At 38.4% G+C, this 25720-nt stretch overlaps 1 protein-coding gene across 2 annotated transcripts in view; it reads right to left on the reverse strand.

Annotated features, from left to right (window-relative positions):
- Positions 1–25720, reverse strand: part of PTPN22 (protein tyrosine phosphatase non-receptor type 22) — a 66877-nt gene that overhangs the window by 24411 nt on the left and 16746 nt on the right. For both annotated transcript variants that reach the window (XR_004234022.1, XM_031967323.1), the window contains exons 2-13: positions 19737–19845; positions 17770–17846; positions 17583–17678; positions 17399–17437; positions 15453–15524; positions 15270–15329; positions 13705–13847; positions 12808–12874; positions 10321–10398; positions 8077–8169; positions 2019–2095; positions 1147–1928 (exon numbers count right to left, since the gene is read on the reverse strand). Coding sequence is in view for 1 of the 2 variants with exons in the window: in XM_031967323.1 (XP_031823183.1) it covers positions 1147–1928; positions 2019–2095; positions 8077–8169; positions 10321–10398; positions 12808–12874; positions 13705–13847; positions 15270–15329; positions 15453–15524; positions 17399–17437; positions 17583–17678; positions 17770–17846; positions 19737–19845 (1693 nt within the window). In the remaining variant the exon portion in view is untranslated. The remainder of the gene's footprint in view (positions 1–1146; positions 1929–2018; positions 2096–8076; positions 8170–10320; positions 10399–12807; positions 12875–13704; positions 13848–15269; positions 15330–15452; positions 15525–17398; positions 17438–17582; positions 17679–17769; positions 17847–19736; positions 19846–25720) is intronic.

Consider the following 25720-nt stretch of genomic DNA (forward strand, 5'->3'; position numbering starts at 1 on the left):
ATGTTTCCCAAAATTCCCAAATATTCCAAAATAGCGCAAAAGAATAATTTATACTTCTAAATATCCCCAATGGAAAAAGTTACCCAAACTTCTAAACCTAACATGAAAAATGACAATATTTGTACTACACCTACAGAGTATGTGTACCTTTTTTGCCAGCGTAATGGCAAAAGGAGTGGAAGCAAAAGTTACTAGCATGTGAGAGAGAAACTCGACATCAGTCCTTTTTCATTCTCATCATATGTAAAAAGCAATGCTATTTCTATCACATAAAATATTTGCAACTAAGTTCTCCTACAATAAAAAATGTGGGGTAGCCACAGAAACAGGTTTGGACATATATGTGTCTATCTATGTATATGTATTTGTGTATCTATGTGTAGGTGATAGAGTGAATGGAGCTCTGGGCCTGGGCCAGTCCTTTAGACTCCATTTTCCTTAGTTCTGTGAGGATCAAGTAAGATAATATTTGTGAAAATTGCTTAGCATGTTATGTGGCGTATGATAAATACCCTAATAAATATTAGCTATTATTTTATTTTCATGCTATTCCTTTGCCATTCCCTAGCCTTAATCCCTGAGGTGCAGCCTCAGTCAAACCGAGAGCTGTGGAAGACCTGAGCTTATAAAGCCCAAGGCCTCCCACTGCATCCAGGCCATCTCCAGGCATCCGATCTCTATCTGACCACTGGGCCAAGGTGGCTCCAGAGGGAACAGGGAGGCAGAGGACCTTGCACAGCCTCCCTCACATCCAATTCCCAATTTGGGGAAATTTGAATGAAAGCTCTTCTCCAATGTCAATCTCATGGCGTTCCCCCCCCTCCCAATGTCAGGGAACTCTTCCAGGGCAAAGGACAAACAGCAACCTCTGTAATTAACAGTAAAACACCTGTGAAGGTCAGAAAGCTTCAGAGCCAGATGGGACCTTGAGAGCCTTGGAGTCCAATGCCCTCATTTTACAAATAAGGATACTCAGGCCCAATGAAATCAGGTGGCTTGCCCCAGGATCACCCAGTTGAGGTAGGATTCAAACCCGGGTCTTCTGTACTCTGAGTCTGAAGATGGCTGCCTTGTATTTTTAAATAGGAAACCACATCTGCTGATAAATTAATCTTAGGATTGCATACAACTTTATTAGTTACTTACCCACTGATGTCCTATTGAGAGATGGGTGAAAATGATTGGATGCTAAAGGATTAAGTGAACTACCATCAGAAATTGGAGTTGTAGTGGCTGTAGATGATAAAAAGAGGGTTTCATCTGGCTTCAAGTGATCAACACACATTGGAGAACCAGCATTACTTGGAGGTGAATGTGAAAAATAAGGGTCTTCTGCTAAGGGAGTATAAGGATGTACCCTGTATGCATTGGAAACAGGGAGCTTTGGATGGGAAGCATTAGGTATTTGGGGCTTTGTGCCACCCAGAAGATGATTCAGTTCCACGGAAGAAATACTTTTTGACTTTTGAGCTTGTAAGTCAACAGAAGAGTAGGAGTGGCCTTGCTGGGCATCCAAACAAGGGAATGCAGCTTTGATTTCACACTCTTTCGATTGTCTCTGTGGTGGCAACTCAAAGGGAATGGATTTGGTTCGTGTTAACGCGTTTGCATTAGGCTGCCTTCCCTTTGTGTTTGCAGATCCTGAACTGGGGTGGACCGAAATGGAGTTCAAGTCCAAACTTCCATGCTTTTGAAGTGGTTCCCCAACCAATGGATATAACTTTGTCTCCCATTTCATAAAACTATCTGCATTTTTCTCACAACTAGAATTTAATTCCAAATCTTCAACAGAAATGCCCTGCTTAACTGAATGCAAACTGAGTCCTTGGCTTCCATGTAGTTCAGGGGCACCACAATCCAGTACTGTTTCTTCTTGGATCACATGCTTATTCTGCTGGCATTTAATTACTGAGTCTTTTTCAGTAGCACTGTAACAAACAGTAACAAGCGAGAACAGTTATGACTGACAGGCACATCTTCTCCTATCCCTCCATACGTGGATTATTTATAAAACTCACCAAAGTGATGGAGTCCGAGAATAAGGATCACATTCTAGAGCTGGATGTGGCTTAAGGGCTGCATGGTTGGCTTGAATCTTTGGAAGAAAAGGAGGAAGACAGGGGGTGAAGAAATGGCTTGGGTATTTAAGAAGATCTATTGAGAAGAGCTACCAAGGAAACTCTTGTGTAATAATAAGTTCATAGATCTATTTTCTCCACTGTTTTTTATAAGGGAGGGAAGAAATCCTTTAGAAAAGCTAAAGATTTTCAAATGATTTATGAATAAATTGAGTCACACAAATTTTGAGGCTTAGGGAATTACTTAGTCCAGACTGAGGAGCAATGTGCATGTGTGTGCACCTTTGCATATACTCCCTTTATCTCTTTAAACCCCTCATTTCCTTTAAGATGTATTTTAAATAGCACCTTCTGCACAAAGCTTTTCCTGATCTTCCTCCTCTACCAAACTACACTGTATATACCTTGTGTGTGTGTGTGTGTGTGTGTACACATATATACTCATACGTACAAACATATTCCATCTATTTTTATGTGTTCTTGCATCTTTTCGATTAGAATGTAAGTTCTTTAAAAATTGGGCTTGAATCATTCATTTTGCTTTTTTGCACAGTGTCTGTCCCATAGTAAATGCTTAATAAATGCCGAATAAATTGATTGATGAAGGTTCTTTGCCGATTACTAGAGATTCAAACATAAAAATAAATAAGGCTATAAAGCAAAGCAAGGACCCACTCAAGGTTTCACTTGAGAACTTTAGAATGAATTCGTGACATGGGAGACCCTGGCCCGGCCCCGCCCAGAGAAGGGCTACGCTCTGTGAGCAAAGCAGAAGGGAGCGAGCCCCGAAGAAACACGAGATGCGCAAAGTCAGAGAAGCCCCGAAATGTCCATAGGGACTATCTGTGTGCGACCTGCGGCAGAGCGTCCGGGGCTCGTCTCGGTGCGATCCGCCCCAGCGGACACACTCACCGGACTCTAAGAGTGATGTAAGCCCCAATTCCGTGCCCTCTCCGGTCTCCCTGGTGACCTCACCTCCGCCGGTCTCTGCAGCGGTCTCCCCTGAGCCTGCCCAGGTCTCCTCACAGACCTTCCGCTGCCTGCCCGACGCCTCTGCCTTCCTTGACCACTCCTTACCGCCAAAAGGAAGCTCCGGCTCCTCTCCTTTAGATTAGCCGCAACAGTCTCGTTCTCAGGACCCGAACTCCTAACCCTAAAGTCACCTTTGGCTTCTCTCAGTTCTCCCCCCTACACATCCAGTCCGCGCCGGTGCTCGCACTTCTGCTTCCCTGGGACCGCTCGCAGGGCTCCCAGCCTGACTCAGAGCGCCCTCTTCTCTTGTCTGCCTAGTGTAACGGCCTCGCCCGAGGCCTCCTGTTTCAGCCTGACCGCTGTCCAGTCTAACCTCCGATTTCTGAGAACCCTCTTGTTCCTCCCCTAACGGGTCTTTGCTCTCAGAAGACTCACTTAGGTGATCCCACACTGACCGCCTACTCCTGCTCCCGGTGTTCAGGAACCTCCTCAGCCTTCGCTCAACTCACCTGCCCTACTTTCCTCAGAGGACTCTTTCTCATGTAGTCTGTATTCCCCAGAAACTAGATTATTCTACAAACCTAATTCTCTTTTTGCCAGCGTTTTTGCGCATGTGTTACCCCATGCTTCAAACGGACTCTTATCTCTACTCTTATCAATTAAACGCATCCCTTCTTTAAAGATTCAGATCAGACCTAGTTACTACCTCCTTCAGGAAGCCTTCTCTAACTTCTTATACCTTCCACCTAACTGAAAATAATTTTTCCCTCAGATTCCTCATATTTCTCATAACACTCTGATTGAACTTCTATACGCATGTATTTTATTCCCCCTTGTATTATTTGTGCATTTACCTTTCCTCCAATTAGATTATGAGATGCTTAAAAGCAGTCTGTGACTTATCTATCTTTATATCTCCAGCATTTGAAGCACACTTATAAGCACTTAATAAAATTATGTTGAATTGTTGAACTAATTGTAAGGTAGGGTATGATTTTATTGTTTGAGATGACTAAGGTCTATTTTGGGTCTCCAAAGCATAATAACTACATCAAATGAAACTCTGATACTATACATTTAGATTATAAAGTAGATGCTAGTATTGTCTGTCAATAATATTTAAATGTTTGATTCTTTGGTGCTCCTAATCCCTCGACCAGTATTTTTTATATGACATCTCTAGGCCAAGAACTGTGGTAAGTCCTGGATATACAAGTATCAGTAATGACACATTCTATTTCAAAGAATCTTACAATATAATAGGAATGCAACAAGTATATAAATATACATACACAGCACCAGTATTGACCAAATATATAAAAATATCTAAAACCTATTATTTTTATTCTATATTATAATATATAAACTATATTATAAAAATTAAATATATTAAAATAGTTAAATAATTGGGAAGAAAGGATACTAGTATGATGATGTATCATTTCCTTTTGTCTCATCATTACCTCACTCACTTTAGAGCTGACTTTATCCTTGTATCTTTGTTTACAATACTTTTCTCTCCCTAACTTCACACCTACTACAGCATATACAGATTTTCTACCTTTTTGTACTTTGATACTTTTTCACATTGTACTGCCCATGCCAGCTTCTGTTATCTGCTACATATATATATATATATATATATATATATATATATATATATATATATATCATGTGTATTAATCTTGTCTTCCCAACTACATTGTAAGCCTCCTGAGAACAGAGACAATATCTTAAGCTTCAGTTGTACTTTTTGAGCGTGAAATTGTTAACTATTATTGTTGCTTTAAATTCTTAATAAAAATTACTCTTAATAAACTCTAAAAGTAATTCTTAATTAAAAAGAAAAGGCTATGTGTTTATAGATATTCTAAGGATAGAATCATTAATCATACCTTTTTAAAAGTTTGGTACAGCACCTCACAGTGAGTGAATAATAATAATAGTAATATGTGTGAGGTAGTACTGATGTAATAAATGAATCCCAGTACTTAGCACAGTGCCTGGTGAATAGTAGGTACTTAATAAATGCTTCTTGACTGATTAGAATCAAGATCTGGGTTTGAATTCTGGCTCTGCTATTTACCCTATGACTTTGGATCAATAACTTGGGTAATCAGTCAATCCATAAATAAACATTTATTAAGCACAAATGATGTGTCAGGCATTGGGCTAAATCCTGGGAATTCAAAGAAAGTTAAGAAAAAAAAAAACACTTGCTTTCAAGGAGCTCATTCTAATGGGGAAGAAAAAAATGTAAATAACTATATAAATACAAACTTAAAGTAGACTTACTCTATTGTTATAGAAGACGTGACTAAGATAAACTAGTGAAAGTTAAAGCAAGATCAATTTGGCAAAGATGATAACAAATGGATTCTATATCAAACTTGTGGAAAAACCAAAACACCATTGGTAGAGCTATGAATTGGTCCAACCATTCTGTAAAACAATTTGGAATTATGTAGCAAAAGGCACTATTTAATTGGGATTCTACCCAATAACAGAAAGGTCATCCTTTATCTGACAAAATATTATAGCAGTATTATTTGTAGTAACCAAAAAAATCCAAACAAACTGGAAACAAAATGGGAGCTCATTCATTGGGAGATGGCAGAATAAATCTTTTGTCTTTCTTCATAGTTCTCATAGTTCTAAGAGTAGCACAATACCTGACTCATAGTAAGTACTTAGTATTTGTTGACTTGGCTCTTCCACATAACAGTCCTTTTGATAATTGAGTAAAGTTAAATACATTCCTAGCTTCTTCAATTGATCTTCATATTAAAGGTGCTTAAGACTCTTCAATCTTCATCAATATTTTTATTAAACTGCTGTGCCCAGAAAGGAACAGAATACTCCAGATATGATATGACTAGGTAGATTTCAGAGGAACCATTACTTCCTTTTTCTTGGAAGTTTACAGCTTTCTCACTGCAGTCCAAATTTTAATTAGCATTTTTTTTCCTGGCTGCCTTACAGCTCTGCTAACTTATACTGAGTTTGTTGTTCACAAAATAAACTTAAATTTTTTTCAAACCTCTCCTCTAGTCTGTATTTGTGAATTTAATTTTTTTTTGCACATATAAAACTTTACATTTTTGTTGCCATTCATATTCATAGACCAACTTTCTCACCAGACTTGTATTCTGACTTTGTCATGGTATGTTAGCTATCCCTCCCAACTTTGTATTATAGTAGTAATAATAATAAACAAGCTTTTCTATAGGATTTTAAAGTTTTCAACATGCTTTATAAAAATTAACTTGAGACAGGGAAACCAACCAGACGGCCTTATTCTGTTTGATCCCTGAGGACAAAATTGTGTACAGTGGGGTGAGAGTTGTAAAGAGGGAAATGTAGGCTTAATTTCAGAGGGAAAAAACCAACTTAACAATTTGAGCTGTCCAAAAGTAGAGTGGACTGCCTTGAAAGGTGATGAGTTCCCTCTCAGTGGAATTCTTTAAAGTCTGGATGACCACTTGTTAGGTATATTATAGTGGAAATTTTTGGTATGTATTGGACTAGATGGTCATTCCAATTTCTTCTAACCCCCAAAACAAAACCTGCATAATTTAGTAGAGGACCTATATTTTTAATAAAAGGAAACCATCCTCTTCAAAACATGTGAGTTTAAATAAAAAAGAATCAATCTGATTTTCTAATGAAAATAATAATGATAATATAAAGAAAATAAATTTCTAATGAAAATAAAATTTAAATTTTGATTGGTTAAAAAAGTGGTATTCCATTGATCATGTAATATTTAGAAAGAAATATGATAAATCACAACTGTGACAAATTTTAATATAGATGTTATTTCTCTTAGCCTTAATTTCCTAATCTATAAAATGAGAGGTTTGGACAAGATTTATGATTCTCTCTCTCTATATATATCAATTTGAGCAAGCTATGGGATGTGATCAATTTGGCATCCAATGGTCTTTAGTTTTCTCACTGTCTGATCTTACTCTTGCTTTGGCCCACCAAGCTGGTTTTTGTGTTTTATATGCCTCAGCTAAAAATTGATTTTAAAACCCCCAACTTTACAAATATCAATCATGCACTTGTAGTAATGACAAGGCAGGGACAGTAACGACAAAACCACATCTGGACTCAGTTTTTTCTATGCTTTGACTAGCTAAGTCTGACTTCTCACTTGCATGTCACATTCAACTATCTGAAGCACAAGATAATAATTCATTTTTTCTGCACTCCCAAGTCATCCTTGTATTTATATTTAGCTTATATTTATTTTTTATATTTTTATTATATTATGTCCCGTCCACCGGGACTCAGTTATTCGTGGGGAACCGAGGGGGACCCAGCCTGAAAGAGAAACGGGCGGGAAGGAGGAGGGCATACAGTTGAAGCAAGTCTCATTTATTGCTGGAAACAGCTCAGGTTATATAGGGTGGAGCTAGGTGTGATACCTGAGGACAAAAGCTGGCAGGGGAGAGTGAAGCTATGTGCCTTGCGTGGGAGAAAAGGTATGGGAGGGGGCTGCAGGAGGGAACAGATGTTCGGGAGGAGAAGGAAGGACATCCTGTGGTTATTGTTCTTATCTGAGTTTCCAGGGTCGTTAGGCCCCGAGACATCTCTGTGGCTGACACAATACCATAGATATATGTTCTGAGGTGCGGGGGTCGTTCCGCTTTCCTGGCCATTTGGCCGCCATCTGTTGCTTGATGCAAGGTCTGCAGTCTGGTAATTTTCCATGACTATGGTCCGGTCACCAACAATATTATAATATATTTATATTTAGCAGAAAATATATGCAACAGTTGATTAATATTGAAAATATTTTTTTCTAAATTGAAAACCTCTTTCTCTGGACTACTTCATCTAATGGCTTTAATACCACTTTTCTACCCCACAGGAAATTTGTACAACTGTCCCATGCACATCCAGTCCCTGCTGGTAATGGCAGTGGCAGGTAACAAATTAAGCACTGTAATATATTTTGGGATCTTTTGGCAGAAGACAATTCTGAGCATCAAAGGAAGAAAATATACTTGAATCCTACCTCTGGACCAGCAGCATCCCGAGTATCTGTGAGAATTTCCATCTGTTTCTTAAACAGTTCTAACACAGCATTGTAGACCAACTCATACTGCTCCTAAAGAACACAAACCAAGCATCAAAAGCCCATCGAACCATAGGGCCGGATGAGAGGGCATGTGGCCTCATGGAATTCATGACCTATATAGTTAGGAAACGTGGAATTCAATCCTGCCTGTGACATTTAATAGTTGTATAATTGGATCACATCATTTAATCTCTCCAAGACTTAGTTTTTCTAATATGTCAGATGAGTAGAGGTAGAAAATGGGAGACGTTTTAATGGGCTAAATCGCATTAGAGAAAATTCTGAGGAGCTGCCTCACGTTTTGTAAAGCATAATAACAATTTGGGAAAACAGGTGTGGTAGAAAACACACTGAATTTTAGAGTCCAGAAGTCAGGGAGGCTGCTTCATGGCTTAGCTATTTCTGTGATCGTAGGTGAATTATTCAACTCTTAAGTTTTCTCATCTGTAAAAGGAAGGGAGTGGATGAAATGGTTTCTGACATCTCTTCCATGTCTAAAGCCTATGATTCTATTCTATATATTAAGTATATAATACTTAAATCATTTTATGTCATTCTCTCACTTGATCCTCACAACAACTTATAAGATCAACAATCAAGAAGCATTTATTAAGTACCTACTATGTGCCAAGCTAAATGCTGAGTTAATAAGAAAGGTTGTAAAATTGTACTTAATTTACAAATAAGGAAGGAGACTCAGAAAGGCTAAATACTTTCTCAGAATTACCATAATCAGAAGCACAGCATACAATATGTCAGATTTTGAGTCTAAGACCAGTGTTCTTTCCACTGTACTACATTACTGAATGTCTCACATGGTTTGTTTGGTTTTTTTTTAATGGCTCACTGACTGTGGTTTCTAGATTTTATATAAAGTTAAAGCTTTTCATTATAAGGTGATTTAATTTCTATTGCCTATCATAATGCTGATGGATTCTTGCTTCTGCTATCCCAATTTTTCTTCAAGGAAAAGTTCTAGGTACAGCAAACTAGTGTTTTAGAGGTAATAATTGCATTCAAATTTAGATCCTCTTCATTTGGGATAATACTGTTCAAGGATTTTTCCTTCCTTTCACTTCATATGGTCTTAATCAGATTAAGTACAAACTTTCCATAAATGAGCTATCAGAATACAGTTTATACTTGTAGTTTTTTCAATACATCAGTAGTATCTCAGGGATTGTTAATTTTCAGCCAAAAATCTATTTAAGAAAAAATATTTTGTTAAGAAGGAAGGAAAAGCAAGCAGGAAGTGTAAACATCAGATTATGCTTTATTAACAGAGTGGAAGCAAATGAAAATGTGAATGTAAATATAATGTAAAATATAATAATATATTCAAAATCGAATCTGTCAAGTTCAAAACAGCTAGAAATTACCTTCCATCATTAATCTTAGATATGAGCAAAATAGCGCTAACAATTTCTTTTGAAGCCTACATACAGTTTCCACTTTTAAGTTCTTACACATCACACTAAAGTGGACTTGTCTGCTAAAATGGTAAATGATAGATATTCTAATTTGCCTACTTTTAGGGACATTTGATCCTAATATCCAAATTGGAAATACTGATCTCTGCAGGAGCACTAAGAAAAATGACTCACCCATGAAAGAGAAATCTAAAACCTTCGATAACAATTCTCTTGATAGTCAATCTATTGCTTTTCAATTCCTAATACATAGTAGATGCCCAAGAAATGCTTGTTGATTATCTGCTTCTTGATGAGTCTATTATCATTACTACCAGTGCTTACATAGTATGTGGTTGTGCATAATAGGACCTCTCATGTTGTAATGACCCCTCTACTGGTTTCTACTAGCTATCACTCACAAAAAGTGACCTAAAGAGGAAAGCTAGATAGTGAAGTAGATAGATCACCAACCCTGAAGTCAGGGGAACATGAACTCACATCCAGGCTCAGATACTTGATACTTGAACAAATCAATTAACCCCAATTACCTCAACTAAAAAAAGTGACTTAAAGCAACTGATGTCAACTTAAGAGAAAACTCTTTAAGGTGGTAGTCTTAATTTGAAGAAGGAAGGGAAGGAAGGAGGGATGGAGGAGTAAGAATGGAGAGAGATAGGGAGGGAAGGAAGGAGGGAAAGAAAGAAGGAAGGGAAAAGGGGAGAAAAATTTGGGCCTATGCCCTAGTCTATTTGCAATAAATCATTCATACCTGAGTTTGCACAAAGGAAGGTCTCTGTGTCCGCATGTCCTGAATTAAACTAAAAATACTAAAGTTCACAGGAATTATCTGCCAAATGAAAGAAATAAAATCTTATCACTTTTGATCCAATCATTGTTAATAAATTGTCCCTCAAAAGATAATGATGAATGTTGGAGGGGATGTGGGAAAACTGGGACACTGATACATTGGTGGTGGAGTTGTGAACGGATCCAACCATTCTGGAGAATTTGGAACTATGCCCACAGGACTATCAAACTGCATTCGTTTGATCCAGCAGTGTTTTTATTGGGCTTATATCCCAAAGAGATCTTAAAGGAGGGAAAGGGACCCACATGTGCACAAATGTTTGTGGCAGCCCTTTTTGTAGTGTCTAGAAACTGGAAATTGAATGGATGTCCATAAGTTGGAGAATGGCTGAATAAATTGTGGGATATGAATGTTATGGAATATTATTGTTCTGTAAGAAATGACCAGCAGGATGAATACAGAGAGGCTTGGAGAAAATTACATGAACTGATACTAAGTGAAATGAGCAGAATCAGGAGATCATTATACATGGCAACAGCAAGACTATATGATAATCAATTCCGATGGATGTGACCCTCTTCAACAATGAGATGATTCAAACTAGTTCCTGTGGTTCAGCAATGAAGAGAAGCAGCTACACCCAGAGAGAGAACTATGGAAAATGACTGTGGACCACAACATAGCACTTCTACTCTTTCTATTATCTTTTGCTTGCATTTTTGTTTTCTTTCTCAGGTTTTTTTTTCCCTTTCTAGTGCAGCAAGATAACTGTATGGATATGAATACATATATTGTGTTTAACATATACTTTAACATATTTAACATGTATTGGTCTACCTGGCATCTAGGGGACGGGGTGGGGAGAAGGAGGGGAAAAGTTGGAACAGGTTTTGCAAGGGTCAATGTTAAAAAATTACCCATGCATATGTTTTGTAAATAAAAAGCTATAATGAAAAAAATAAATAAAAATAAAAAAAGAATTGCAAAAAAAATAAATTGTTCTTGGGTTACTTCTCTTCTTTCCATGTCATCTCTCATCTGTGCTAAATCAAGGTATGAAACAAGTGATTGTTGTCATTGCTGATATATCTCCATACATGAAGGGAAGGGAGGGAGAGAAGGGAAAGAAAACACAGAGGTTGGTACTTTTGAAGGCTTTCCTAGTCCTGGAATGCATCTATATACAAAACTCCTCTAAAGTGCTTTTACATGGTTTTTAATTCCCTGTTTTTTGGAAGAGACTGAATTACTGAAACCACAGACATGATTAGAGAAAATGTGTAGCAGATAAGCATGGTAATTCTATAACTATATATATATATATATATATATATATATATATATATATATATATACTATATATACAGAAGTAAGCATATTTTATCAGGCTAATACTGCTAATACGAATTTTGGGGAGAGGAAGTCATAGCAATCTAAGTGTCTGGTAATATATCATTTCCCAATTCTCTCTCAGGCAGCTAGATGTTGCAGTGGGTAGAATACAGGCTCCAGAGTCTAGAAGACTCATCTTCATGAGTTCAAATCTGGCCTTAGATATTTATTAGCTGTGTGACTCTGGGCAAGTCATTTAACTAACCCTATTTGCCTCAGTTTTTTATCTCTAAAATGTGTTAAAGAAGGAAACAGTAAACCATTCTAGTATATTTACTAAAATGGGGTTACAAAGAGTTGGATATGACTGAAAGTTATCTTGCATGCAAGCTTGGGTGTTATATGATAGGTATTGTATGATAAAATTTAAATCAGAGAGTGAAATCACAGATTTTACTCAGAGTAACCTTAGAGATTCTATAAAATAATTCTTCCTTCTCTTTTTTCCACATAAGGAAATAATAATCCAGATAGGTTAAACTCTATCATATGATAATCAAGTAATAGAACCAGAATTTGAAATCAGCCTCTCAAATTTCAAATACCAATGCTTTTCCTGCAACATCGATCCTCTTCTAAAATCTACCAAAAGTATTAAACAATATAGCATGTATATATTAAAAACATGTATAATAATTTTCATTACAAAAATAAATTTAATTTCTTCAGTATCATTCCAAAATTCCCTCACCTCTTCATGCCAGGAATAGTTGACAACCTAGTACCCAGAGCCTAGCATTTAGAAGTTCCATTAATGTATTTCAAGTCCAGAAATGTTCTGTAACTAACTTCATTTGGGGAACATTGGTATAATAACAAAACATTTTAGAGCCCATGGAAGTTCAGGTCAGGGATCAGTGTCGAACAGATGCAGCTAGGAAAATAGTTTGGCTAAATGTGTGTCAAACTGACATACTGGAATGCAGGAAGAAAAATTAAAAAATGTAAATTCAGGAAAGCCTGAAGTGAGAAACAGGTGTTTGGCAGAATGAAGCAATTTCTGAGTATCTGATCCTGAGCAAGGCAAATGGGAAGTACCTGCTGAGAGATACTCACCCCGTCCTTAAGCAGTTTCCAAGTATAATCAACAGCACAAAGAACACCAGTCCTCCCACAGCCAGCACTGAAATGAAAAATCACAGTACTGAGGAGAGGGGCAGAATCACCGAAAAAGAATCATCTGCAGACATTTTGAAAATTTCATAAGCAGTGTTGACCAGGAAAGTTCATGGAGGCAATGAAGCTTGCCATCCATGTAAATCCTTCCCAGAGCACAGTTGCCAGCTGGCAAGTGCTTTCCTCCTAGACCAGCTGAACTTCCTCACCTATTCTGCATGATCTCTCCTAGTAATCACCTCTCGCACCAAGTGATTTATCAGAAAAAATAAAAACTCTAGATTCTAGTTACTTTTAAAGTCAGTGTATTCTTGTTCTGTGCCACACAGTCAGCTCCTAATCTGATGTTTCATCACAGTGTGAAGGTGACCCTGGATTCTTTGGATCACAGGCTCTGGCAAGTCCCTGCCAACCTGGAAAAGCTTCAGCTGTGAGCCTGGAAACAGACTGCCAAGCCTAGCTAAATGCAGGGAGGCTCCTCACCAGAAGGTCGGCCCCCAGGGGGTGAGGTTTTTTGGCATGTACGTTGGCTACTAAGGCACAGGGACTGGGGGAAAGGGGAGTAGGAGGTCGGAAATGGGGTTATTGCATCAGTGGAGAAAGTAGCTATCTAAGTGAAATCACAGCTATTTTAAAAACACTGATTGGAAAAATACTGACCCTAACTTTTCTTCCTCATTAACTCATATTTCTAAACTCCATTACTCACCAACCAACTGGGAGATGGCCTAGACTGCTTTGAATGCTAGGAAAAACTAGTGCTCCTTCAGTTAGAAGAAGCTATGGTTTATGGTTTTTGTTTAAAGCACTCCCCTTCCCCTCCAAGCACCATCATACCTGCAATGAATACAAATAGGAATACTGTCATCCTCCTGGTAACAACGCATCTCCCAAATGAGCTCAAGGATGGGATCTAGAGATGAGGGCACGTCATGATCTGGCCAGTTCTTGTAATGAAACTGATAGATGGTTCGTGTTTCCTACAGGAGAATGGCCAGAATAAAATGGGAAAGAGAGTTCCATGTTGAAAACTGGGAGATGCCTCTGCCATGAAGAGCCAGCAGCTTCCACATCCATGAACTTTCTTTTGTGTGTACCAACTCAAGTCATCCAGGTAGATTATAACAATGATTTGCCATGAGCTATGTGCCTGATATAAACTGGTTGGCTAGGTCCATTCCCACAGGGGAAGAAAGTGGGAAGTAGTCCAAATGGTTGATAAATCCAATTCCTGATTTGCTCTTGTCAAACTTAGAATGGGTGAATCCAAGGATCCTGTACTTGGTTTATCTCAGATTGGTCTACATGACTAAGGCCTGGCTTGCTTTGTCATACTAAATATTAAATCATTTGCCAGGACCATTTCAGCTCTAAGTTCTGGGAAGGGTTGATTTCCTGTGTTTTTGATCATGGGTGTGGCTTCAGTTCTTAGGACCAGAATGAGACTAAGGCCCAGAAATGGGAGATCCAGTGAACCTGAGACATTCCTGGAGTCCTTTTACATGCTATTATTAATAAACTCCATAGTTAGGATAAAGGAATGTTCAGCTATTTGAATGTTCCTTGAAATTCCCCAACTAGGGGCTATTGAAATGTGTATACCTTTTAATCCAGCAGATTCTACTGGGATCATATCCCAAAGAGATCTTAAAGGAGGAAAAGGGACCCACATGTGCAAAAATGTTTGTGGCAGCCCTTTTTGTTTTTCCAGCCTCACTGGAAACTCAGTGGATGCCCATCATTTGGAGAATGGCTGAATAAGTTATGGTTTATGAATGTTATGGAATATTATTGCTCTATAAGAAACCATCAACAGGATGATTTCAGAAAGGCCTAGAGAAAATTATATGAACTGATGCTCAGTGAAGTGAGCAGAACCAGGAGATCATTGTACATAGCCACAGCAAGATTAAAGAATGATCAATTCTGATGGATGTGGCTTTTTTCAATAATGAGATGATTGAGCCCAGTTCCAATGATCTTGTGATGAAGAGAGCCATCTACACCCAGAGAGAGAACTGTGGGAACTGAGTGTGGATCACACAACATAGCATTTTCATTCTTTTTGTTGTTGTTTGCGTGCATTTTATTTTCTTTATCATTTTTTTTCCTTTTTGAACTGATTTTTTTTGTGTGTTGCAAGATAATTGTATAAATATATGTACATATATTGGACTTAACACATATTTTTGCCACGTTTAATATATATTGGATTACTTGCCATCTAAGGGAGAGAGTGAGAGGAAGGGGGGAAACATCTACAAGGATCACTGTTGAAAAATTTGCATGCATATGTTTTTAAAATAAAAAGCTTTAATGAAAAAAATTAAAAAAAAAGAATTCCCCAACTAGATTGGCACCATCACTTTTATGAAAGAGAAAGGAAGATGCTTCAGACTTACGCTATTCAGCTTGGCTTTTAGTGTCCTGATAACATAATCCGATTTCTTGTTTTCAGATTCCTAAGGAAGATATATTGGGTGGAGGGGAGAAAATCAGTAAGATCTACAGACAAGTTCTTCTGTACGATAATTTAGGACACTGGGATCTTTGTGCATATTGATGGGAAGATTGGACATACTCACACAGGAGATGGAGAAAGGGCCACACTGTAGAGCAGTCTCTCCTGGCTCAGCCCAATAGCGCTCACATTTTTTCTGTGGCATAAAATCAAATGTCATGATTTCCTTTCCTTTCAGTTTCTTCTGGGTAGCCCACATTACTTCCTATCCTTTATCCTAGAACCTCTAATGTGCTTGAGCACTGACCCAGTCTCATCCTGGCTATTAAAGAATATTATATCCAAAATGATTATATTCAGAACCAGGATGATGAATAGCTTCAAGTTCATATAAATAGGTACTACTAGGAATGTTTAGTCTGCAGAAGTTACCAAAAGCAGGAAATCTGCCTTCGGGTCTTTGAGGGGCTGTTGCCTAAAAGTGGGATCAGCTTTGCCTCTGAGGGCAGAACTAGAAGCAATGGATAGAAGATGGAAAGAGGAAAATTTAGATTTAATTTAAGGAAAAACTTCCTGACAGTTAAAATCAGCCCAAAGTAGAAGGGATTTTCTTGGAAAGTGACAGTGTCCATTTGGCAAAAAGTCTTCAAATAAAAGCTACCATCACTTTTCAGGTGTGACATATAAAAGCACTGTGTTCTGTGATCAAAGCAGAATTGCAATAGCTCAAAAGAAATGTGTAATGTGAAAATTTAGAGACATTTCCTCCCCAAATGTTCATGTAGATTATCTGTGCCTGATCTGTGGGAGAGCCTTCCAAACTCATGTTGGTCTGCTTTACCACAGTCACACTTACATTATACCATCATGCTAATATAGTGATATCATTTTGGTCTTCTCCAAGCATGAAAGTCATTAATGAACACATTTCAAGTATGATATACAGAGGATTCCTATTCAGGTATAGGTATAGTGGTGGCTGTGTGAGTAAGGAGAAAGGGATAGATGGCCTGAATATGTAGAATGAGGGTAAATGAGAAATTGAGAATGACTCCAAGGTTGTGAACCCAACAGACTGAAAGGATGGTGGTATCTGCAACAAACACAGGAAAAAAAATTGGTTTGGGGAGATGGGTTGTATCTTGGATACAACATGCTTGAGATTCCTACAGGACATTCTATTGGAGATTCCTAATAGGTTGTTAGTATGCAGCATTGAAATTTAAGAGAGAGACAGAGGCTGGCTATTAAAATCTGCGTCAAGATGGGAGTTAAAGCTGAGGGGAGCTGATGAGATCAGTGAGAGAGATTGTAATGAAGAAGAGAACTCAGAACATGAATGATGATCTGGCAAAGGAGAATGAGATCTATCTCCTTTTAGAAAGAGACAGCCAAAGACTTAGGAAAGAGCATCACCATAAAAACCCAGGAGGGGAGAGACTTTCTAGTAGGAAATTCAGAAGGTCAAGTCCTGAAGAGAGATTTAAAAAGATAAGTATTGAGAAAGGTAATTAGGTCTGGAAATTAAGAGATCACTAACAATCCTGGAAAGATCAACTTCAGATGATTGATGAAATAGAAAACCAGAGAATAAGAAATTGAGAAATAAGCAAGAGATGAGAAAATGAAGGCATCAGAGAGACCAATTTTTTGTTCCTGGGAGTTTGGCTATGAAAGGAAACAGAACTAGAAGATGATAACTAGAGGGAATTTGTTCTATAACAAATAGAAATTGTTCTATTTGGCCCATAAGGGCAGTGGTAGAAGCTACAGTGAGGCGGATTTTGACATAATGAAAGCATTCCTAACAATCAAGTGAAGTGGGCTGCCACAGAAGGTGGGGAGTCCCCCTTCGTTGTAGGTCTTCAGGTAGAAACAAACACTGAGATTCTCTGACTTAATTTGTAGTACATGAGGGGATCACTTATAATCCTCAAAGGATGAACTTGCTTCCAAAGCACAATGCACGGTGTAAGACTTAACCTCTCTAAGATGCCCACTATGGTTTCACCTTTAGTCTTGCTCTTTTCCTTCCAGGCTCCCCCCCGCCCCCCAGGCCGAGGCACTCACCTTTCCCATCTCAAACTCCATGCATGCCATCACAATGATCTGTGAGGATGAAAGATACAGAGACATGAAAGCTTGAACGTTCAGCTCACTAAGCCTGGGGGCCAAGTACTAACTGACAGAACACAGCGCCTACTCCCGACTCCACCGCCAGCCATGAGAAAGGAGGAGGCGCATCAGAACCTACCAGAACACTGTATTCCCAAATCATCCTCCAGAAGTCCAGAAGGGTGGTGGCCAGAGGCCCCTGGGTGGCGATGTAGGCCCGGGGGCCGTACACACCCTAAAGTGAGACCCAGATGGGAGAGCATAAATATTCATTTCCAAGCCCCACGTGCTCAGCCCTCCCTCTAGAGCGAGCTCTTGTACAGTACCTTGATGAAGTTAGCATTGATATAGTGGGAATCCTCATCTGAAGTTATCAGGGACAGCTTTACCCTGCTATGATCAACTGCAAGAAAAGAGGGAACATGAAAGGGGCTTAGAGCAGGAGGCTTTGGCTATGTCTGTCCCTTACATGGGGCTTTCAACGTTTCTCTTTGGTCTGGATCTGTGATTTCAGAAGTTCTGGGAACTCTCTGAGGGGAAGCACCTTCTCTCTATGTAGACTGACAGCTGGTCTGCACTTTGTAGTTTAGAGAGTTGGGCTGAGATGCCCGAGGCTCTTGGTCAGACAGCTAGAATGTCAGAGGTAGCATCTGAATGCATGTCTTCCTGCCTCCAAGACGGGCATAATTATCACCTATATTACAGATTTCTTTGGTGCTTCAAGTATCAGTCTCCAGGGGAATATGACTGTAGCCATAAATTACTGCTGCTTATTTAAGTTTTTGTCATTTGGGCACTTGAGTCTTTTGGATTCAGCATTTCTTTCATGTGGAAAAGAACAGGTATATCTGATTAACCTTGTACATTGAAGACCTTTCTACTTCTTATATTGGGAGACACAATAATAATTGCTGGCCCTTATGTGGGGCTTTAAGCTTTGCAAAATTCTTTAACAATAAGAATAGTCCGCATTTATTAAGTGTCTATTAAGTGTTACTGATAGCCTTATTTTACAGTTGAGAAAATGAAGTTAAATGTCTTGCCGAAGATTAACAACTACGAAGTATCTGAGGCTAAATTTGAATTCAGGTCTTCATAACCCCTGCCCTCTACTCTACCCACTGGTCCACTTAACTTTCTACACATGAACCCAAACTCAGCTTTGAGAGTTCCATGGGACAGGTGAAAAAAGGCAGCTATGGTGAGAATAATCTCTGTGACACCTCTTTTTAGAGGCCCGAAGTATACAGAGTGTCTATAGAGGTAGGCCCAGAACTAGGGGCCACCCAGTGGCCAAGGAAGAATCCCCTTGGTGCCTTTATGCCTGCCGTGCATTTCCTCTTCAGGCTCACTTCTTGGGATTCCTTGTTTCCTTCAAGCACCCCCTTCTCCTGGAGCCTTCTCCATGGGTGACTTTCTTGTATTCCTTTGTGCATGTGGTTCTCTCCGTACAAAAGCTGCTGGGAAGGTGGGCTTATGACTAAGACCCAAGCTGAAAGAAGTGGTGCGTTTGACCAGGGACCCGCGGACCTGGAATTTCCTTTATCCCCAACTGGCTTCGGTCAACTTCATTTAGACAAGGGATACAAAGCTCTCCTGACTGTAATCCCCTTAGCAAACATCATCAGTTCAGGTAGGCAGAGTTAGCAGTTTCCCAGTTGAGCCGTTGTGCTCAATAAAAGGGTCCTCCCCAGAATAGACCACCCACTGATTCAGTGCCCCAAGGTCCTTGTTCCACCCAGCTCCTGAGAATCTCCCAAGCTGTAACAATCAGCCACAAGGGCAGACACCCAGAGATTTGCCACTGAAGTGGTTTGCCATGTTCTTCTCCAATTCATTTTACAGATGAGAAACTGGGGCACACAGGGTTAACTGAACTGTACAGGGTCACACAGCTGGTAAATGTCTGAGGCAGATTTGAACTCAGGAAAATGAGTCTCCCTGATTCACTGCACCATCTTACTGCCCATTGCATGGTAGGTTTTTTTTTTCCAGTTTGGCTGATTTTTTTCTTCTTTATTTTTAATTTTTATTTTGTTCTAAGGGATGGCCTTATCTAGAAACATCAGAATCAAAGAAATCAATTAAAAATCTATATGGAAAAATGCTCATGGATTGACAAATATTTTTTATCCAAAGGAATAGCTTATCTTCAAGCATACGTGATAAAGGCCAAAAGTCATAGTTGTATTTGAAGATTAAAGGAAGTAGCATATAGAAAGTGTAGGAAAGACAGTTGATGAGTAAATTTAGGAGGACAAACAAATTTAGAAAGAGAAATCGAAATACTTACAGGGCAAGATGTCTTTGTATCTGTTTTTCTTGATATTTTCTGGTCTCTCAGCCACAGTTGTAGGATATGTTTTATCCATCTTATACTTGGTAGATTGCCTTTTCAGCTTCTGTAATGAAAATAATAAAGAAAAAATAACTTGAAAGCAAAGAGATATATGACAAAGCCAAGAGAGTCCCTTTTCCACTCTATAGTTGCCTGTGTTCTAGACAGCCCCAAAGCACTTCTGTGTGAAAAGAAATGTCAGGTCTTAAAGAATGGAAACATTACACTTGGTATCCCTGAGCCACAAACACCTGCAAGTCAGAGGGAGGCTGTGGTGAATGTTTTAAAGGGCAGGTATTGTCTGAAAATAAAGTTTCTGCTTGAACCAAAGTATCATTGGTGTGGGGAGGGAAGAGAGAGACAAAGACAGACAGAAATAGAGACAGAGGGGGAGGGAGGAAGAGTGAGAAGAGACAGGGAGAGAAAGAGATAGAAATAATCAGAGATAGAGAGAGATTGAAAGAAAAACAGAGACAGAGAGGAGAGAAAAGAGACAGAAGGAAAGAGAGGGAGAGAAATAGAGCAGAGAGAGAAGGAATACTATTTTTATTGAAGAAATCACCTTTTTTCAGCTAGAAAATAAAATGCAATACTTATTGTGTATCTAAGTTATATTTTAATATATTTAACATCTACTGGTCATCCTGCCATCTAGGGGAGGGGGTGGGGGGGTAAGAGGTGAAAAATTGGAACAAGAGGTTTGGCAATTGTTAATGCTGTAAAGTTACCCATGTATATATCCTGTAAATAAAAGGCTATTAAATTAAAAAAAAATAAAATAAAATACAAGCTAAATACAACTTCCCTGTGTGTCCTGCCAAAAAGTACTATAAAGTAGAATGTGAGCCCCTTAAAACTCAATGGCAATTTTCTATTTTAACCTTGTATACCTACCATTTAGTGCTGTATTAGGGTAGCCCCTACCACATGGGCTAAAATATCTTTTCCTAGGGCCCTAAGCCATGTGGACTAGACTTGATTTTCCTTAAAAGGGAATGAAACTATCCTCTTAACTTAATTGGTCCAGCAGATTAAGGTTCCATCTATTTACCAAACTCCTTAGTCACCTAAGGGTATAAAAGAGACTGGCTCAGGAATAGTCAGGGCTTCTTATATTTGTCAGATGTCCCATTGCCTGAAAGTCATCACACTTTGCTGACCAGACTCTTTTCTGAATGGAAATGAGTGGGGCTGAGTCTCCCTATATCCATGCTGTATCTTTGCTGAGTATTCTGTCCATGCTATGACTAAATAAATGTCCTCTTGTCAATATTAGATGGTCTATGAGAATCTCACTTCATTCCTGTCTTGAACTTTAGGGGTACCACAGAGGCAGGGTCTTCAATAAATACCTTTTACATAGCAGAGGCTTAATAAATGCACATTGAACTAATGAAAGGATTTGCTTTAGGAAAAGTTATTTTTATCATTTTGTATCTAAACTAAGACTGTTAGTGAATTAGAAAAGCTTAGGTGACTCAGTCCTAGAGCCCATCCCTTACAATGTAGAGTCATAATCTATTGGAAATATTCAAACAAGCATTTGTAAAATAGTTGAATAAGCTTTTACAAGAAAGCAAAGCATTCCCTCGGAAGTATTTCCATTTACTAATGCTGGCTTGCCATCCACAATTACAGGTCAGAGGAAATGCTAGCAAATAACTTTGGCAACTTGTAAGAAATGACCTTACTCAGATTTTTACTCATTTCTGCATCGTGTATCATTCAAGAATCCCCATCAAGTCAAGACCTTACTTTTCTGATAGCCTATTCAATTTGAAAAGGGGAAAGATAATTGCAATTCAACAAATAATTATTGAACTAAATTAAAACACAAAGATTTTATTATCTGATAAGGTCTATTGGCGATAGGTTTTATAGTCCCTGTTGCTTTCATTCTCCCTCTGCCTCAAAGTTCATTCTTCTCTTGGCCTTTGTGATATATTATCCTAATTCTTCTCCTATGTCTCTAACAGTTTCTTCTCAGTCTCTTTTTTCTCCTCCTTTCTCCTGATTTGTTTTGTTTGTTTGTTGTGCTGAGGCAATTGGGATTAAGTGGCTTGCCCAGAATCATACAGCTAAGTGTGGTAAGTAAGTGTCTGAGATCACATTTGAACTCAGCCTCTTGTCATTTCAGGGCTGATGCTGTATCCACTGAGCCACCCAGCTGCCCCCTTTCTCCTGATTTTGCATATTTCCCCAAGTTTAATCTTTAACTTTCCACTCTACCAACCACCTACCACAGGTAGGTGATAGAGTAGGCAGAAGAATGAGCCCAAAGTCAAGAAGCCTGGAGTTCAAATCCAGCCTCAGATATTCACTAGCTTTAGTGAATCCTAGACGAGTCACTTATCCTCTGCCTGCCTCAGTTTCCTCAACTGCCAGAGGACACTCCCTCACAAGGGCATTGTAAAGATCAGATGAGATGTTTGTAAAGTGTCTAGCACAGAGCCTGGTCTATAGCAGGTACTTTAAAATTGCTTATTATTTTCCTTCTATAAATTCTTTCTTTTAGAAATTCCATTTACTCTCTAGCTATTATCTTTACACAGATAACTACCAAATGTGTATTTCTAGTCCTGACCTGTCTTCCAAGCTTTTACCCTGTATGTCTAAACAGCAGTTACACATTGTCCCTTTGATAAACGGGCATTCCCTCAAACTCAACACAATGAAAATCAAACAGCATCTTCCTATTTCCTCATGTAGACTCACTCTCAAGTTCCCTATTTTGTCCGTTGAACTAGTCTTTCAGCTCTCATGTTTATTCAGCCGCCAAGGTCTTTGCCATGGCTCTTTCTTTCAGTTCTCATGTCCATTCTCCTAGCCCAGACAGTAGGTCAGAGCATTTTCCCACCATGTATTTCATCCGAAAATCACAGAATTGATCCCTGGAAGGGACTTTAGTGGCTGTCTAGTCCAACCATACCGAAAAGGAATTCTTGCTAAAATTTGCCAACCCCTTCAGTATCTTTACTAAGAAATCCTCCAGTGGGGTCATGAAGAGCTGGACGTGACCGAAACACACCTGGACCGATGAGTCTGACGCCGTAAGGTCAGGTTTAAATTTGTCCGCACAATTTCCAACCATTGTTCCTGGTTCTTTGAGATAGCACATACAGATATGGCCCAGAACTCTGAGTCAGCAAGATCTGGATTCAATTCCTTCTTCCCATGAGCTGGGTGATCATGGACAAATCACTTAATCTCACTCAGCCTCAATTTCCCCATTTGCAAAATGAGATTGATGCAATAACCTACAAAGCTCGTTACAGCTCTAAATCTGTGATTCTCCGGGCACCTCTAAGGCCAAACAGAATAAATATTGTCCTGCTTCCGTTTAAATAAGTCACACAGTCTGTCCCCTTTGTTTTCCAAATGAAATTAAATGTGTTTAGTGACTGGCTCTGTTAACTGCAGTGATCCATGGCAAAGCCACAATTTAAAATCAAGTCCTCTGACTCCAAATCCAGGCATTCTACACAAACATTAGTATAGCCAAAGACACAATCTCTTTAAAAGGACTTTCAGAATCTCAGGTTTGCAGTTTTTTGTTTCTTTCCTGAGGGACATCAAATATAAAGAGCAGAGAAAGGGAAATGTTTCAGGGGCTTGTGTTCCAAAGGACTCAAGGAGGTGATCATTTATTTATTTGTTTGTTTTTAAGGACTTTATTTTATTTTTTTTTTATTTAATAGCCTTTTATTTACAGGTTATATATATATGGGTAACTTTACAGCATTAACAATTGCCAAACCTCTTGTTCCAATTTTTCCCCTCTTACCGCCCCCCACCCGCTCCCCCAGATGGCAGGATGACCAGTAGATGTGAGATGATCATTTATTAAGCACATAGTATATACCAGGCCCTGTGCTAAGCACTTTACAGCTATTATACAATAATCCTGGGAAATAGATGCTATAATTATACCCATTTTACAGCTGAGGAAACTAAAGTTAATGACATGTCCAGTGTGGTATGGCTCATAAGTGTCTGAGGTCAGAGTTAAGCTCAAGTCTTCTTGATTCTCAGCCTAGTGCTCTGTCCACTGTTTTTAAAATGTCTCAAACACTCAGCTTTGAACCTCCTTCTTATGCTCCAGAAGCTCTGGCTTTTAACAGCTTAGAGTATATAGGGAGTTTGGGGGAGAGTATATATGTGTATATATATATATATATATATATATATATATATTGCATGTATATGTGTTTGGATATATATATATGTGTGTGTATATATATATATATATACACATATATATAGTCAGTCAGATTTAGAATTTCTTCACTGTTTTTTTTAATTAAGATTATTATAAAAATCCAACCATTCTGTGAAGGAAGAAATTCATCCCAATATGGGGAAGATAGCCGCGGATATTAATCTGAAAAATGCTAACAAAATAGGTCTTATTTGGTTCCCCTAAACTAGTACAATAACCACCTAACTATTCTTCCTACTCCTAGGCTAGATCCTTTTGATGCCATATTAATCCCTCAAAACTCTATTTCCATTATCTTACATGTATCTTTGATTTGAGGAAAGCAGATTTCAAAGAGTTTAAAGAAAGGAGAGGGAGGATAATAAAATGACTAATATTGGACTTAAAGTAGGAAGCATGCAGCCTCAGAATCTGTATAATTCTGGGTAATGTAAATAACTTAATTTTTCAGACTTACTTTCCTTATATATATATATTTGTATATAAATATGTTATATGTGTGTATGTATATCATTGTTATATATGTTATATATGTGTGTGTATATGTTATATGTGTGTATATATATATATATATATAATTAGTATCTCATGAACTAAAATTCCATAGATAGTATCAGCCCAAGAGGGATGGAAAGCTCAGTAGAAAGGAATTCTGAAGACATTAATAGAAATAATTTCAAGGACAAACAAAAAAGGCATTCCACAAAGAGACTAATATGAATGGAGTTAAAAGCTTCTTAACAAATTCAGATTTTATAAAGACTGCTAGTCTGACCAAGGAGATCAAAGACGGGAAGGAAGGTCCCATGTATATTAAAATATTCATAGCATCACTGTTATGGAAGGAAAGTGCTAACAAAAAATTCTTGTTGATTAGGGAATAGCTAAAATGGATGGTAGTTTAAAAAACAAACAATAGACTTTCATTGCATCCTAAGAAATCAGTAATAGGAATTCAGAAAAACATGGAAAGACAGATGAATGGTCGTAATGAAATAGGCAGAACCAGGAAAACAACACAAAATGACTATAATGAAATAGTCAGGGAAAAAACTGAACACTCAGGAAGGATAATGACCAAAACTGCTCCTGGAGAAGAGGTAAGAAAGTGAATCTTCCTCCTTTCACCAGAGAAGTGGAACACTAGGGGCTTTTGCATCTGCTGCCCAATGTGTTCCATGCATGGCTAAAAACCAACATGACTTCAACAAGAGCAGGTCATTTTTGCCTAACCTCATTTGCCTTCTGATAGGGTAAGTAGCCCGGCAAATCAGGAAAATGTGGTTGACCTAGTATACTTAGATTTCAGCAAAACAATATCTTTTGTGGTCTACTTGCAGATAAGATGGAGAGATACAGGCTAAATGATAGCATAGTTAAGGAGATTCAGTACTGGTTTGCAGACTGGACTTGAATTAGTTGTTAATGGTTTGCTGTTAACTTGAAAAGTCAATCAGTCAGTCAATAAACATTTATTAAGTGTCTACTGTGTGCCAAGCACTGTGCCAAAACTATACTCTATAAGATTGTAAATTACAGAGAACATGGTGACCTTCCTTGGGAGATGGAGTTCTCTATACTAATAAAATATAGAAATATAACTAGGTTCCATTTAGAGTGAATAATGAATCCCATGAAGGCAAATATTTCAATTCACACTATTCAAAGTCATAATTATGTAAACTGTGCTAACTGATTCCAGCCCAGGGGAAATATATGG

This window comes from Sarcophilus harrisii, chromosome 4 (assembly GCF_902635505.1).
Source record: "Sarcophilus harrisii chromosome 4, mSarHar1.11, whole genome shotgun sequence".
Taxonomy (NCBI): Eukaryota; Metazoa; Chordata; class Mammalia; order Dasyuromorphia; family Dasyuridae; genus Sarcophilus; species Sarcophilus harrisii.